A 17265-nucleotide genomic window follows, 5' to 3' on the forward strand; every position below is an offset into this window, starting at 1 on the left:
TTTTAGAATAATTTAAAAAACACTTTTTTTAAGAAATTCTCTCACTGGGCTTTTGGGTTTAACGGAAATGTATCAAAAGGTTTTGAAAGGACTTTTTTGATACACCTGGATCTTTTACACAAAAATGAACTGCGGTCTGATAAGGAAAACACCAATAACAAATTGGGTAATTTAAATACGCTCCAATGGTTTATACTTTGAAATTTTTAGCGGTATTGACCTGTTACCGTTTAAAGATTTTAGTCTGACGTTAGTCCAGGTTTTATCTGCTGGATTTTTTTCACACGTGGCGTATTTGAACGACTTGTCAGCACTATCGCACCTACCAATATCGCCTGACGCGCGGTTACCTCTAAAAGGGGGCTCGCGAATTAAAAAATAAACATTTCAAAATCGGCTAATAGAAGATTTAGATTCTGAATGTGAGCTACGATAGAGGTAAAAGGTGGCACTTCTAGCGGATGCAGAACGTTTCGTAAAAGTACTGTAGATAACGAACTAGGAATTACGTCGGTTAAGGCATCAAACAGGTGAGCGATGCGAAAGGCCTGAAATCGATAAGGAATTTTCAACCGATTCTTAGAACATCATATTTATTCCGTAGCAAGGAACCGAAAGGTTTACTTCCCTTTGGAGCTCTAAGATTGCGTCTATTATAGAAAAACCCGAAAAAATAAATAACATTTATATTGGGATGTTTCGTCAATTCCGAACCTTTGTTGAGAAAGCGGTCCAAAAATGTTCTCCTAATTCATATTAGGGTCAACAGAAAACCTTTTGCAAATTTTAGTGTAAAAAATATTTTCTTCTAGTTAGGGTCGAGTTTGTCGAGAACAACATATCTTCTTTAAGTTAAGCTGCCACAAAATAGGTCATAAGAAGCTTTCTGACCGGTTTCTGATATACATACATACATACATACATACAAGAACAAGATGTGTATATTATAATTGTGCATAAATATGGATGTCTGCAATTTTTTCCAGCGTATCGTTGTTCTTCTTAGCAAGCAGAATATGGAAGAAGAAACAAAGTATATAAAGCTTTGGTGGCTTCATTATTCTAAAAAATATGTTTGAGAAAAGGCTTGCAGTTAAACGTTTTCGGAAAAAATCTCCTTTGCTTTGTAGTACCAAAGTTCTTACACCTACTAAAAAATCACTCTATAACGCACCTAAAAAAACGAAGCTCTGCGTACGCATCGAAGACGTTTTACGTATCACGGTAAGCAAGATAATGAAACACTACGATTTATTTCAAAAGCGTTTGTCCAACTTCCCACACCAAGCGGCTCGGTAGCGTCGCCTTATTCGAATTGCTTACATAGATGCCTGAAATCCTACAATTGTGACAAGGCGAACAAAATGCTTTCATAAAGCAATATGTAAGTATGTACGTGTCCGAAATAGTTTGAAAAGTTTTTGTCTAGAAGGGCCATCATGTCTCACAAGAGCGGACTTCAAGCTTTAATTTCCCTGAAGTAAATCGCCCGTTAAGCTGACCTACTAGTCATTGAATATCACCTTAGCTGTACTCTTTGATTGTATTAAAACTCGCTCATATTTTCATCCAACAGATACTCTATAGCCTGAATCTTCTATGCATTTTCGTTTGATTGCTCAAAGATCATTTAGTTTTCTGATATAAAAGTGTGAAAAAACGTCGGTAAGGTTGAAAACCGGACAAACGGGTAATAATGTGCTCTTGCTAAAAATGCCAATCATGCCAAGGGGTCTTCGCTCACTAAGAAGGATTATAACGATAAGAAGCTTACCTGGAACGCAGTTAGGATAAGTGTAAATCCGCTGTTGGTTTGTCTCAAGGTATCAGTTGTGTACTTGAAGGTCACGTAGTTACTCTGGGTGAAAAGGGTTCCCACTGATGTTCGATTGTGCTGGCACGAGACATCCATCTAGATACGAGAATGAATAATTTGTTTTGTCATAAGGCTCTTTAGATAAACAATCAAATTGTGCGTAATATTGTAATTCATTAATCGAACGTTTCAGCTTCTTTCTGTATTGAAAACGATCTTCCGTCTTCATTGAAGAACCTACTTTAGGTGCCCATACGGTGCTTATAGTTGTTTATACAATATTGAATTGGAAATTTCGATTTTTTTCCGGTCGCCACCACTCCTGTTTGCTCTGGGAAGTTTGCAAAAAAGCCCTTCAATCCTTGGGAACTGCACGTACCCTGCTCTTTCCAATGGCATGAGGACCATCGAAGATGACGAAGTGATCGGTGCAGCCCAGTGAAAGGTCCTCGAATCGCAGCATTAAATATTGCATTTCGGAAGGGGTTTGGAAAGTAAGGACACAATATTGGTCCGTTTCGTTGCCTGCCCTGAGAACAGCATCCTCGATCTGCATCTGGGGGAAGGGGTCACTTCCGCTGCAAAGCGATGTGATATTCACTGAAAGATAGAAGCTATCTCTAGAAAATCATCTTTCGAACTTCATCTTTGTCTCAGTGTATTTGCAGGAATAATGATAATAAAGCTCAGCGGAGATGATCTATTATTGTCGCAGTCATTATCGAGCAGATGGATTGGACATCGGGTCAACATTTTGCATATGACACTTCACCGGTGGAAGCCGTATTGTGTAAGGTATTCGCACAAAATTATGGAACATTTCACTCCTGCTCTGTTTTCGTGCAGTGTTCTGCTATTAATGATATCTGATCTATTGGCAAGTCAGAGATGAGTGGTAACACTATCAGCGCCCGTTCGTGATTGTTAGTAAATGCGTTAATTAAAAAGCGTACGATAGGCTCATTCCCTTTGTCAAAATACGTGTGCGTCTAAGAAAAAGGCTCGATATAATGCTATACACCTGCAAATGACACGTGCACATTGTACCCTTGATAATACTTTTTGATGCGGTGTATTTTTCTAAAGATTGTTTCGTTTTAATATACTTTTACTAATGTTATAGCTCTTCATTCTACTCTCGATTCGTTAATGCAGAGCGAGAAATAACCGATTCATATATGTGGAACCGCCAAACAGGCTAAATTATATATATACTGAGAAACATGGCGAGCCTTTGCAGCTCTTTCAACTATAGGGCCATAAAGATCTACACATATTCACGAGCGGCGTATTTCGATTTCTGTTGTCACGCAATGTTACCTCGGCTTCATGACAACCAACCGCTTGTTGGAACAAGGAACGATATTAGGATATAAGCTATTTCTGAAACAAGTTACTCAAACACATACGCTTTAAGTCACAACTAAGGCAGTTCGTAGTAATAAAAGGCTCGGCCTTTCCATTGAACGTCCATACCGCTTTTAACATATAGAGCACTTACGATAAACAGTTCCATGAACGTTTCGCTTGTCTTGTAGTGACAGGAGCAGGAGCAATAGTGAAACATACACTAAACACGAAGGAAAAGCTTGTCCCTTTGCCATTTTCGTTAACAATCGATGACTCGTCACGCCGAAGTTATTTAATTTGCACCGTACTTTTCGATTCCACTCGTGCCGAGGAAGTTTTGCTTGGGGCAATAAATAGGATGTTACGTTTCATCTACGCCATTTACTTAGGCTAATAAGAGGTGCTTTTTTGTGAAATATTTTCCTCTACGAGAAGCTTGTTGTTTGCCAAGAACCCGTATAAGGACGCCTAATCAGCTGTAGCATTGTTTCAACGAGACGAATACTGCTGAATCGTTTCGGTTCCTACGAATCTATTCGAAGATATCGATTAAACAGGTAGTCGAAATCACACTCGGCGGAGTGTATTGACGTTGCTTATGGGGCGGATTGTGACAGCGGTGGAAGTACAGGGGAAGCTCTGCTTATTTTTTTTTTTGTTCGATAGAGAAAATGACAAGGGCAGTCTAATCTTTCGCTGTCAACAACATGCATTAGCAGCCACTACTCTATATATGCTATTACTATTTATATCCATTGATTCATCCCGATTCTGGAATGGCTGATCCCGTGCCTTAACACGTCATGGGCAGAAGTGGTTCTGAGTAAATGCACTAAGTGAGTGCATTAAATCTATTTTTTTTTTCTGAAAAAACGGTTTTTGCAATCGATAAGTTTTTTTTTGTGCAAATTTTAAATTTAAAAATGCATTTTAAATTGAAAAAAGCTTGAGTCAACAATTTACCCGAATATGCCCAGAACGATTTAGAATAGCATTCGCTATTCCAACGGGTTGAGCCCGCCTACAGCATATGAGGTTAGCTTATCCGCAAACATGTTACCTGTATATACGCACAGCTTAAAAAATTCCTCAAAAAGATTTACCGTTAAACCTAGAAAAGGCTGAAACAGTTTAAACCCAAGCACGGCGTGATCTGGATGGCTGGTGCGCACCTCTTTGGCTGCGTCGCCATTCCAACAATCATGAACGTCAAGCGGCCATCGCTCGTTCGAACCTCGGTGTTGGCAAGGGTACGCCTATCGTTCGTAGGGTTGTTGCAGGCACCACAGTCAGGCCTGGCAAAATTAATTACGACTATAGCGGAGTTCAGTTCCTGATGTGGCCACAGAGGTGATTCCGGCAACTTATGTATATACCAAAAATGACTATTTTTCATCAGATCAATGGTTATTTATTTCTCATACGTCTCGTACCGGGGCGAAATAACGAATAGATGCGTACGCCTAGGCGGCTCAGTCAGTCTCCTTAAAATGTCACTGATCTCGTACATTTTGACTTGAATGTCTGTGCACGAGGCGTATCCAGACGGTTTGTGCAACAAATCTGTGCCAACAATGGCTAGTTCATTCATTTGTAGTGTGTGTGTGTAGTACCGGACCACTGAATGAGCGGTAATGTAAACGACACATTTTCAGAATAGGATCTACGGAGAATATAGTTTAACTAGTCATACTCGGCTTTCAATGGGCTCTATATGCTCGTACGTTAGCGACTGCTTTGTTTCGGGAAGTCGTAAGATGAATCAATGTTCAGGGAACGTTAACAACTTGCGTGTTACTTTAATCGCAATGGAAATCTCCATGTTCACAGGAAGACGCTTAAATCCTTTAGAGATTTTTTCAAAATGAACCAAATCTACACACTGACGCCAAGTCTGTGAGAGTTGGCAGAACTAGAAGATGGCGGCGCTTCGATAGGTGGCCTATAGGGTGAACGTTCACAGCTCAACGATATGAGTCTGTTGATGCCTGTTGAAAAAGGAAAAGGAAAACTTTGTGTTTACAAAAGTTCTCGTTCTCCTGCGTTATTAGGCCAGGTTTGATCGATGTTCGACGACATCGAATTTTAGCTCGTTTGCGCTCAGCCAAATCAAGTGATCGCGCTGGCCAGTGTTCTTTGATAACTATATTAAAAAATAAATAACAACGCAACTCTTCGACATCTTTTGTAGAGTTTTCTAGTGCAAATCGTTCTATTTCGCTACAGCGGATATGCCCAGCTATCTTATTTATTGGTTGAGTTTTTTTTAACATGAAATAACCAACAGGACTGCGAGCAGGCATCCTCGAGCTCAGTCTTAGCGAGTTACCCAAAAATTATCCAAAAATTAACATTATCATATACGTGACACGAGCAACGGAAGTTGTATCGGTAACAATGCACCATTTCTAAATAAATCGTTAGGTAGAAATATTTGCTATAAAAATATACTGCGCCTACACAGTGTACATAAAAATCTATAAATTTTAGACGAAATCTATGAAAATCAAACATTGCCATTAGGGCTTCTTGCTTGTTTCATTTAGACAATCAGTTTTCCGTAAGTAAATATTATCGTTAAGCTTTTAAAGCTATCTTTGATACGATTTGTTTTTGTTGGCAGTGCTTTACGTGAACAAGAACTAGGCCGGAACGTTGAAACTTTCATCCGCAGTTTAGATACTATGAAATCATTAGCGAAATCAGCCCAGAATCGCTAGGACTATTTGTTTTTCAGCAGTTTAGCCCGAAGCTTACTGTTAAGTGTTCCCTTTCCGTGATGGTTTTTCCCTGGATTTTGGTAATATCACTTCTCATTAGCAAAGGTCATTGCCGGATTTTACAAGCAGTGTCCACTACTAGCCACTCAGCAACTACGCTATATGCTTGTCTTCTAAAGTTGGCCAGTAGACTCATGCTGTTCCGTGGGTCGTATTGTCTACCTATATTAGACAAAAGATAGGTTCTGGGAATCCGATAGAACAAACGTTTAGCTTACTTTTTGTATCGTGTCGTAACACAGTGCATCGTATCAGAACGCGTTTCTCAAATACTGGAATAGAACATGGTCACTTCCTCAGACTATTAGATACGAGAGGATTCAAAAGTAAAAATCATGCATTTTTCATGATGCTTACCTAGTGACGCATCGCCCCGAGTAAGAAAAGTACAATTTCGAAGCGATAAAGGCTTGCTTCACGAAAATCCGTTAGCTACATTGCCCAATTATACGCTCGTGACATGTGGGTACCAACTGCTTTATCATCGCTGAGCAAGCTAAAAAATTAAATCCTCGACTAGAGTGAGGATATTGACAACGGGTATGGCAGTATTTTCTCGACCTATCAAGGGCTGTAAATAAAAGTTCGTCTGTGACATGAATACAGGAGCGTTGTACGTATTTGAACAACTATCTTTTTTCAAAGGTACGTGCCCTAAGCAACAGTTATAGCCAGTAACATTCCCGTAGAACCATACCGAAGATTCGATTGATTATCGATACATTACATACTTGGCAAGGCCAAATGCACTGCGTACTTTCATTGGTAATCAATGAAAGGCGAAAAGAATCGAAAGAAATCGACGATAGGGTCTAATCGTTTATTTTAACGAGCTAGTTGTGGTCCTACGATTGCTTCGGCCGTTGGTTAACCTTGAGATCCCAACGGATTTTTCCTGTTAGCACTAACACGGCAGAAATACTTACGACACTGTTGTACATTTGAAATGTACAGCGTGCAAGACTGTTCACAGCAGCGTCCGGTTTTTTGACGCCGGCGCAAGCTAAACTAAAGCCTCGAATAGAATAATGAACTGAGCAATAGACACGGGCAACGTCCGGTTTCCTTTGTCACGCTCATAGATATCTGGTACTATCGAGAGTAGTAACATACCCTCCCTTTAGCTTGGCCGCTTTTTCGGCCGCCTGTCGGACGTGCGGGGTGTCTCATTGTCTAGCTAATTCTAGTCTAAATAGTTGACGATGTTTCATATTTTAATTTCCTTGCCGTCCAAGAAAGGCCCAACTAGCGTTAGCTCCTTTTTTCCAAGTAATGAAGGCACCTTGCGTTTGGTAATTTTCTGTTATCCACTGAGCAGCTTTCGTCGAAGCTCCGTTAGCCCACTGTTTAAGAAGTTCAACTCGCTCTCTCCTTATGATAAACAAGTTATTCGCGTACGCAATCAAATTCACAGCTGACAAGAAGTCCACCAACAAAAACCTCGCAACTTAACAAAAAGTCGTATTCTCTTTCTTATGAGGGATTTCATTCCTTTAGCTGCAGTATATAAGGCCCCGTTCCTTTAGAATAAAAACTACTTTTGCTTTTTCCCATACCTTGGAAAAACCGAGCTTAGATATTGATAGCACTTTCAACTAATGAAATTATATATCGTATAACTCATTGCAGTCCTCAGGATATCACGACAGCTTGGGAGTTCTCTTACTAGAACGGTCAGATGTTCACGGCAACACCTCCATGTGCTCTTTCTGGGATGAATCCAGGCTATTACAACTTTTATACCACTCCTTACGAGAGGGATCAGGATAACGGAAAAATCTTCCGGGTACCTCTTTTCGCTTAGCGTCTTCTCGAAAGCCGCTTTGACGGCGTCGCCACTTCGCTTTCTGAGTCAAGGTAATTACTCAGATCTTCTGTTTCAACTCGTGTTCCGTACTATCATTCTTACTCATTAGAAAATTAATTATTTCATTATTCTATCGAACAGCGAACCGTTAAGTCAATGGTCGATTCATGCCTGTTCCGCTGGACCATATGGGTATCTCTAATGTTAGGGGTTACAAAATCATCGGTAACCATGAATATCTGAACTGTTATCTTTTATTACCATTATGGACAGTCTATATTTCTGAGGTAGCGTCGAAGTAAATCGAGAGTTTTACCGATATTCGATATTTTTCCATTGAAGGAACGACGCTGTCTAGTATAATCATAAGATCTTTGGCCGAACTCTTCGATCACATTAATACAGATCGAAGCATTTGATAGCTTGCACTTTGACTTACATTCGTCCTGCATCTCCGTAGCTCTGGCATTGTGCGGTTTTTTTTCTTGCTGCTGTTTTACAGGAGGGGCTGCTTAGCGGGGTAAGGGAAGAGCTGTGCCACTATAGCCAACTCCAATTGCATCGTCGTCTTTAATCTATCTAGTATATCTACTTAAGGTCGATGTTGCAGACCCCCCCCCCCCTAATTTTTTTGCAACGGTAGATTTTACTGGGGAACTGTAGCTGCCGCTGCGGGTGCACGCAATTTGAGTACCACATGGTGCCCACATATCCTCGCTTTGGATAGAGGACATATAGTTGAATTTGTTCCGTGGTCGACTCGATATTAATTGCAGCATTTCGGTGTGGCATCGCAGTGTTTCGCCATATGGCTAAGGCTGCCACGTTTGTAGCATATATATGGTTCAGGGTGCTATACCTATAACATCCATAATTTATAACTTTCTAAATTAACTAAATTATTATAACACTTTTAAAAAGCTACTCGATTAAAAATAAAAGTGTACGTCCAATAAAAATGTGTAAAATGAAATAGTTCGTACGCCAACCATTTTACCGTTAGATCGAAGAGAAAAAGTTAAATATAAAAAATTACCTCCAGAAATACACCGAGAAAACAAATGCGTTTTTTTTAAATAGGAGCCTTTCCAACAGTTGCCCAGCAAAGCACCAAAAAATGTTTTTGTCTAGTATTTGTAATTTGTCCAAATTAATATTATGTTCTATGAGGAAAAAGCTTCTCGCGGACGAAACTGTTCATCCAGTCGGTTGTTGTTATTAAAAGATCGGGACGAGTGTTTTTGCCAGTTGTCGGCTTCCCGCCAAGCGCGCCATTCTAGTTTTCGTGATAATTCCTTACTTATTCGACCATACACGACGTAACAATATTTTTAGTATGTTTACCGATGATGACAAATGCGTTCTGCGTGGTCTCTCGCTTGGTACTCGAAGACGGCCCAGCCGTATTGCCAACCCCGCATTAGGTCACACAGCGGGCCACCAACGCGAGAGGAGTATCTTGTTAGTGTTGTTCCCCCTGCCAACGTCATGCTTTCGTTATTGTTTCCATCATTATTACTGCAGTTGTTGCTAATTCTGTTATTATCATTGTCCCTAGATGTTCGTCATGCAATGGATTGCCGCTGAGATCCATATTACTCAGAAAAATTGTAATCATTTCTATGTAGGCGATTGATGGGTTTGATTGTGTGTGCTACTTAAAAGACATCTTTGTGTTTTGCCTCTTCTAATAGCTTTAACGTTTTTCTGTCTTTAGAGAATATATAAATAAGGAAGAACGATGTAAGTGCCCACATAGGCGCCTACTAACAGTCGCCATCGTTAGGGCTACTGCAAGACTGTGTAGAATTAAGTGAAGTGCCCGTGTATAAGCGATGGTTGTACACCCGCTCCTCAATGTGGAGGCAAACTTGTAAAAAATAAGTATAAACTTATTTAGGCATGGATGCAGAGACGCTGTTCTTTTGCATTGTGATCTGGACAGTAGTATATCATAGAGCACCGTTAGACAACGACCACCCCGTGGAGCAAACGTGACTTGCTTACAATGGGTAATTGTTATTTATATTTTGGTTTCTAGCTGTTTTCAGTGATTATAAGTTAGATGTCTTTCTCAATTTATCACTTCGCTCGGACGGTGTCCTTAGGTCATCGTCTCAAAGACTCGCTGTATTCTTCGTTAGTTATCCTTTTTTTGTTGCTGTTTATTTTAAAAGCACTCTTCCTCTTTTCCGTTCCTTATTTCGAACGTGTAAATATATACGTATGTTATTTTTCGAATATGTATTTCTAGGACTACATCTGAAAATGACCCATATTTGACTAACATTTAATAGATACATTTGTAAGATAATTAGATTTAATGAGGTTGCCACCATTTTGAAAATTACTGTTTTATATTGCGACCTGTGGATCGATCAAACCTGATTAAGAGAACAGCCAACGATCTACCCTGAAGTAGTTTGACAAACAAGTAAGTATTGCACTAATAACACTACATACATTTTTTTTTTCTTTTTTGGAGGTTAAGGGCAAATGCATTATGCAAACCGGACATCATTGACTGCGCTTTGTCCGGTACTGTGGGGCTCTCACCCACTAAACCCTGGACCCCTTTATCAGCTTGGGCCGTGGTTCGGTATATGTTTGCTATTACTTCGAAGAACACGCTAAGCATTATATTCAGTTAAGGGATGCATCACTTTAGGGCTAAAGAATATCTTCTTCGAACTAGCACCAACTCTTGCCGTTTTTATATTGCGACATACCGTGCTTGTATAGCAATGCGGAAAATGTAACAGAGCAGAAAAAACAATGTAAACGGTGGAATGTTTCAAAAAAATGTTTCAGTGGAACATAAACTATCGATATCTTATAAGCTGCTTTCTATACTTCTGCTTATAATACTGCCACGTGCATCTGACCGAAGAGCACGAAATCATAGTGAATCTGCTGTAGGCCAGCGTGAAATAACGTCAACGGCTAAATGTGGTGCAGAATTAATGCCAGATCCTCTCGTAAGGACAATCCGCCTAAGACCAATCAATGCACGATGTAGTCGATCAAAAATCATTGGTTTTCATATTGTGACCTATCTCGAAAAGTAAATGGTCAAATCACAAGCTACTATTTGAACTCTACTTAAACCGAATCGGAGCCATAATTTCTATTCATGTAACAGTAAATCGAAAAAGATCTAACGAACCCAGGACCGTACCATACGACTTGATGTACAGTGTCCGGAATGCCTGATTTAGCGTCCGTTGATATTATATATACCCTTAGTAACCTGGTAACTCGAATCTATAGAGAATGCGTTTAACTAACATTTAAGTTACTGAAAGTTGTCTCACCGAAGGCTCGTTATTCCACCTGTGACAACAGGTAAAAATATGTGACACCGCACTTTCCTTATTCACGCTTTCTACTCAAAGATCTGTCAAATTCCTAGATGCGCAAAAGCTACTCACGCGAATGTTGCCATATATGTATATGACTATTGTTTATCTATCTCAAATTCAGGCGGTAAACATACACAAGGTTTGCCTGTCTTTACGGGCAAATTGTAACAAACCCTAGCGAGGGATCACATCAATATTTTACAAAAAAAGAAAAAATCATGAGTACTAATCTGGCTCATTTTGATTAGAAGCTCTTTCTTCAAAAACCACTCGAATCATGCTATGTTTACTTCATATATGAAAATCTGCAAAGAGGTAAAAATGAACCTTGTACGTTTGCTCAACCTAGAGCATCTATAGCCTAGATATAAGGAAATACTTCCACTCTAAGCCTAAATACCCGCTTCGTTTTCTATTTATTCGACTGTACTATTTTATTAAGATTTTTTTATCGAAATCAAAATTTAACCCCATTGCTAAATGTAACAGTTTAGAAATACAGTTACCAGAACGGCTTACAAGCGGACATATTCAAGTTGATTGGGCCTTGTTGCCCTAAGGAAAAGTAAACGTTTGTCTGGAATTGTGTACGAATATATTTGCCAAGTGTTGCAATAAAATAGTTATAGCGTGTTCAAATAAGACAACTGTAACATGCTGATAGCAGTGAATAGAGCCGTTTCGTATCATTATATATTCGTCATTGCCTTCAATCAACTGTAGTACAGGACCTGTAAGTATGTACCTGAGTAATGTTTGGGGAACGTACTTGGGAATTTTAACAATAAATTATTATTTATTGTTAAAATTCCCAATAAAATTCCCATCTACACTAACGAGCTGTCGCTGGTCCAATAATCTATGGTGACTCACTGAAATTTCTGTATGTATCTTCATCTTTAATTTCTTTGTCCATTTTTCGAAGTGAACGGGACCAGCAGCCAGGTCAAGTAAGCCATAGGACACTCAAAAATACTCTGGGCAGCTAAAAGTCAAGATAATCTCTGCAATCTACACGAATAGAAACTATTTTCTATGTCTCTAGTGGCCATTATGCAATAACTTCTGACGTTTCCTCGAAGGGAAGAAATGCAGATAAACGATTATGCCGATAAGGTCACTACTCGATCGAGACGCTATTAAAGTTGCTGAGATACTTAAGCGGTCCTACTAACAAATCTGTCCGAGTGGTACCAGTAATAATGACAAGAGATGATAGCCCTGCTGACCCAACGATGTACAAAGAAATCGTTCCTAATAGGCAATTCCTGCCTCAGAAATAGGCAACTGTGTTTATGGATATCTGTAAGCAGCACAAGACTTACTACTTGCATTAATAGTCCTGAATTAGAAAGCAACAGATTGGTCAGACTTTCAATCAATCTAATAAGTCTAATCAAAGCTAGGTAGTATGTACGGTAGATCCCAGACGCCACAAGGTACCTTTCCTACTAATCAAGGGGCCCAGATGGCGACTTGATGCCCTAAACTGATGATAGACTAAGAACCCAGACAAGACGAAAGATAAATCGTAAAATGGGCCATTGTGACGAGTTCTTAAAACAGACGTGAACAGCAGTATCGAGGCAGGCCCTAGAAGGAACAGACGAAAGTCTGTTATGATGATCGTTAATGTGCTCACAATTCTTGACACAAAGGCCGCTGATTTCGTCATTAAACTCGTACCTTGCATTTTTTTGATTTGGAATGGTATAACTTTAACTTTACTACATAACTTTATTTGTTTACGGAAATTTTGCGCGAAAGAATGTTTTTCTATTAGACTGTTTACAGTTATTGCCGATACAAAGCAAGGTAAAACTGTTTTCGATAGGTAGTAAAATTATCCATGAACCGTCTTATTCGATTGTTTTACATACGCATGTTATTTGCCGAATGGATGGTGTTAGCAAATAACAATAAATATACCGGTCAAATATTACCTCTGTTTCTCCGTATTTCATTATCAAGTAGGCGCGGTCCGCCTGTAGGCCGCGTCATCAGAAACACTACGAATACTTGAAGTGTTATTATTCTAGATTTCCAATACACTTTTATTACTAGACATGTTAGGCAAAAGCTTTAGGCTAGGACATATAGAGTTGACGCAGTTAACGTTCTAGTTCGAGTGTGCTTGTAGCTGCCGTCACGTTCACACGCTGTGAGGGCGCCTGTTGTCGCCCGAGGTTTTTCATCTCTCGCTTATTTACTATTATAATACTGTTACTACGTTATTTAGTTAAACTTTTTCTCGCACAACGCGGGGACGCGGCGCATTAATAGACGTAAGTTAGTTTTTTGAGCTTCATTAAAAAAAAAACAATAATTTTTAAAGGCATCAATAATTAACTTCCTTTGTTTACACGAATCCTACAGAAATGTGTCAACATTGACCTGATCTATAGTGTATCATCTACCGTCTTTATTAAACAGCTACTAAAAAAAGTACGAATCGATCACTTTTTTTTTAAGGGTGTTTTTTAGTGCGGTACCTATACGTATAGAACTGGCTTATGGGGTAAAAGTAGAAAGGTTTTTTTAGTCATTGGCTGAACTTAAACATTAACTACTATATATCTATTCGTCAATCAGCAAATGATCTGACCGGTGAAGCAACTGAGTCGGAGTGTTGCTGGTACAAAAACAAGCGAAAATTTATTTTTCGAAGTACCTAAAGGTTATTGGAAAATTCAAATCAGTGGTGGTCAAGTTTAAGTCCCCTGTTGAAATTTCGAAGTGGAGCCTTCAGCGAAGAGTGTAGACGACGCATTTCCTATTTGGAAGAAAATAATTATTAGTAGGAAAGTAAACCATGGTTGAACATGATGACGTGTAATGATATCCAGTAATATCCCGCTGTCCCCATGAAACTCTGTAAATCCTTCATCTAGAAACGATTTCTCAGAAAATATGGTATGGTGTTAAGGTCATGCTCGAGCAATCCGTATGCGATCTGCACCTGCAAACAACGCACACGTTTGATTTACGTACATCGGCCACATCGAATGATGTTGCTTTGATAAGGCCACAAGCCGGGTGTCCTTATGTCTTGGAAAATCATTGATGCCAGTTATAACAAACACTTCCCGAAGTTGCAACTGAATTCATGTGATCGGGAATTCTGACAAACACGCTGCAATGCTCCCCAACTTCAGTTTTTCTGCATTAAACAGTACGAAAAAGTGGCAAGTGAAGTGGTCAGTGTCTACTAGAAGGTCTGCCTGTCAGGCCTTCCGCCTCAGTAGATAGTTTCTTCCCGGCATCTGCGGGCTCAATCTAACAGCAGTGCATGTAGTAGCTGATCCACCGACATCCTCCACATGACGTTTACCAGCTAGAGTTGATAGTGCTTTGGAAAAAACACCACCTCACTTATATTATATATATTTTAACAGGTTATATCGCTCAAGGTGGGAAAATAAATGCTGACAGAGTAACTTTCACTTTTTTATTTGAATAATTCACGGCGCTTTGCCGTATGTCGTCTCCGTATTTAGGTCTAACTGACGTGTAAGTCCACGTGAAACATTTAGCAATTTCTTGGATCGGTCTGGACCCCCTGACGATAATCCTTCTTGGTTGAAGTGACATACCCCTCAAGGGAATGGGGGGCTTAAAATAATTTCCAAAACCAGAGCTGCTGGCGTACTTGCTGTTCTGTGTGACTGAATAACAGGTTATTCTATACAATCAGCCTAACAAAGAATTTGAGCCTGGAAAAGCCTTATACTTTAGTCACGGCGTGCTAATCACCAGCCAAGATCACCCCGGCCCGACACAGCCGCAAGATTCTTGCTAACTAAAATATACGGGCAGAATGTTCACTGCGTCCACGTAGCATCTTTCTTGGACGCTTCCGTAAGATCATCGTTATAGGATATATAGTTCTTGTAATGTCTATGGTGGCCAAATTCACAGATTTCCACTCCAGTACGGATAATCTTTTCAATCCAGTTAAGTGGTGGTTAGCTCGTCGTGAAATTCATGAGGATATTAAAACGTTGTGATCTGGTTCCATTCGCATATCTGTTTAAGTAGGATAATTAACAGAACGTAATGGCCCTGATATAGAAAATAATGCTCTGGATGGAATCAATTATAAGCTTAATTACAAGCCATAGATAGAATGATAATTTCCTTAAACGTGACATTATAAATTTATTTTAAAGTTTTTTATCATATGACTCAATCCAACATGTTTGTTTTATTTGTTAATACAATTTTCCAGCCAAAGAGATTATGGTAGACGTGCCCAATTAAATTTTAAAAAAAATTAGATATATGGACAGAGGTAATGAGACCCTTGTTCGATTAGGTTGTAAAGTATAAATTAGTTACTTCTAGGTAGTTCTTCGCAATCATAAAAATTTATGGTCTTTTTAGAATACCATAATCTTCTAAATAACTTATCTAGCTAACTCACAAGTTGCCAGAGAATACCCGGTAAATCGTCAACGTAGGTTGTTACAACAGTTTGTACAGAACAGTGAAGACTATCAAATTCAGAGAAGTTTACACTGACAAAAAAAAATAAAAGATATCACCGAGAATTTTGTACGAAGATATAACATCATTATAGCATAAAGTCGATGCTGATAATGAATGTAACATAGTTCCGAGGCTCTGATAGCCTTTGTGTCGCTTAGTAAAATCAACGTTATATTTCACATACGCCGTATATAAATGACATATGAGTCTTGAGCGGGTCTTCAAACACCTGTAGTTTGTGCGCCGAAATAGAGCGAGACAAAACAAAACCTGCGCTGTCGAAGAAAAGCCCTCAACGAGTTCGCTTATGGGGGCTAATAGTATAGAATTTGCGCGATTTAAATAAGCTAGCCGTCTTCAAAATATATATCCGTGTGATCTCTTAGCGTGTATGATTGTTATATGGAAGAAAATCGTGCGCATATCCTATGCGATAGCTTCATAGTACAAGATCTATAGGTAGGAGGAGAATAGAATTAATGCTCATGCTTCCTTCCGAATCTCCGAAGTTCAGTTGCAAGTTTCATTGGCGAAAACTACAAGCTGTGAAGTAAGTTGTATTGGAAATTTCGACTTGCAGGAAAAACAGTAACCTATCTCGATTATGAACGACCATTCTTTCATGACTGTTGGCTGTTATCCTGGCGTTATTGTCGTCTGGATTCCTTCCCATAAGTGACTGCTATGTAACTTCTAAGACAGAATTTATCGTAAAGACACGTAACTGTATTGTAGCTTAGAATATTTCTTAATTATAAACTGGACATAATTTCAGATTGTTACTTACATAGGAAACCACTTGTAAATCATAAACGAGCTGCTCAGGAGCCGTTTAAAAACGCTGCCCATCATATAAGGCATCCCTTGCTGTGGCTGACCGTATGAGCTTGAGGACGAACACCTAACGAAGCACCTGAAGATAAACAATTGGCTGAAAAAATAAGATTCAGCATTACGACCGTCCTATCACCTCAAGCCTCGAGCTACTGCACTAAAGGACGGTTCTAGTTACTTGAGCCTTTAAGCTAACAAGGGCTTTTGTCACGGTAACTAGTTCAACAGTAAAAGCTTTCCGCTACGTGTACAGAAAGATGTACAAGCTAACGGTCGCGATACGCACCATCAGAGGTTCTTGTCTCTTGGAAGTCTCGACTGCCCCTGGCAACGTCTTCTACGTAGCAACAGTGGCTGCCCACGGCATAGAAATTATTCTTTCGCGCAAACTTGGAGCAACTAAAGTTAAAGCGGCCTCTCTAAACATAGTCTATGTGATCTCATAGCACAAAATAGGCTCGTTTAGCTTCTGGAAAAGACGCCCCCATCGGGGACCTGGAACGACTATTCGGCTTACCAGCGTAGCGTGCCTCAAACGAAGTCCTTGTGATTTTGGACGACAAATTTACGATTACGCTATAAATTATTCAATACATTTTATAGCAATTCGAATTTTTCATCAACCGTACATCTGTAGCCAATGGCCTAAGCCATGTAACCGGCAACGCGCAACTCGACGTCTCCATATAATCTCATTAGAAAATCAGGCGTCCTCACTGATCAAGTTCGATCGGAATTGTTTATGTGTTAAATATACTGTTGAAATGTTGTAATCTAGCTGAAAAAAATCATATGTTTGCCTCGCAAAATGTGTACGTCGTTACCTAC

General features: G+C 39.5%; 2 protein-coding genes across 8 annotated transcripts in view; one reads left to right on the forward strand and one right to left on the reverse strand.

Moving 5' to 3' along the window:
* Positions 1–160: 160 nt before the first annotated feature.
* On the reverse strand, positions 161–8512 carry LOC111243294 (uncharacterized). Of its 4 annotated transcripts, none has more exons than XM_022788621.2 (4): positions 8193–8512; positions 2196–2394; positions 1775–1912; positions 161–548 (listed from the first exon to the last, which is right to left on the reverse strand). In XM_022788621.2, the coding sequence occupies exons 2-4, from the start codon at positions 2370–2372 to the stop codon at positions 372–374; spliced, it is 492 nt and encodes a 163-aa protein (XP_022644356.1). In that variant the 5' UTR covers positions 2373–2394; positions 8193–8512; the 3' UTR covers positions 161–371. The 4 variants fall into 4 exon arrangements, with proteins under 4 accessions (XP_022644356.1, XP_022644354.1, XP_086833164.1 ...); XM_022788619.2 differs by having other exon boundaries at positions 2196–2416; positions 8193–8509; XM_086977038.1 differs by lacking the exon at positions 8193–8512 and adding an exon at positions 3318–3787 and having other exon boundaries at positions 2196–2416.
* Positions 8513–9089: 577 nt separating this feature from the next.
* Esyt2 (extended synaptotagmin-like protein 2) overlaps positions 9090–17265 on the forward strand; it is an 84494-nt gene continuing 76318 nt past the window's right edge. For 2 of the 4 annotated variants that reach the window (XM_022788605.2, XM_022788607.2), the window contains exons 1-2: positions 9090–9214; positions 9471–9765. The gene's annotated coding sequence lies outside the window, so the exon portion shown is untranslated. Of the gene's footprint in view, positions 9215–9470; positions 9766–13278; positions 13401–17265 lie in introns of those variants that run through there. The other 2 variants (XM_086992738.1, XM_086992833.1) reach the window with 2 other exon arrangements.

The sequence above is a fragment of the Varroa destructor genome, unplaced genomic scaffold, assembly GCF_002443255.2.
Source record: "Varroa destructor unplaced genomic scaffold, Vdes_3.0 BEIS01000001.1, whole genome shotgun sequence".
Classification (NCBI taxonomy): Eukaryota; Metazoa; Arthropoda; class Arachnida; order Mesostigmata; family Varroidae; genus Varroa; species Varroa destructor.

Excerpts from the sequence above, each read along its gene's own strand:
- LOC111243294 (XM_086977038.1), bottom strand. The coding sequence starts at position 3,420 with ATGGCAAAGGGACAAGCTTTTCCTTCGTGTTTAGTGTATGTTTCACTA. Across the intron at positions 1,913-2,195 it reads ATGCCATTGGAAAGAGCAGG|ATGGATGTCTCGTGCCAGCA; the intron begins GTACGTGCAGTT and ends TCTCGTATCTAG. Across the intron at positions 549-1,774 it reads TTATCCTAACTGCGTTCCAG|GCCTTTCGCATCGCTCACCT; the intron begins GTAAGCTTCTTA and ends TATCGATTTCAG.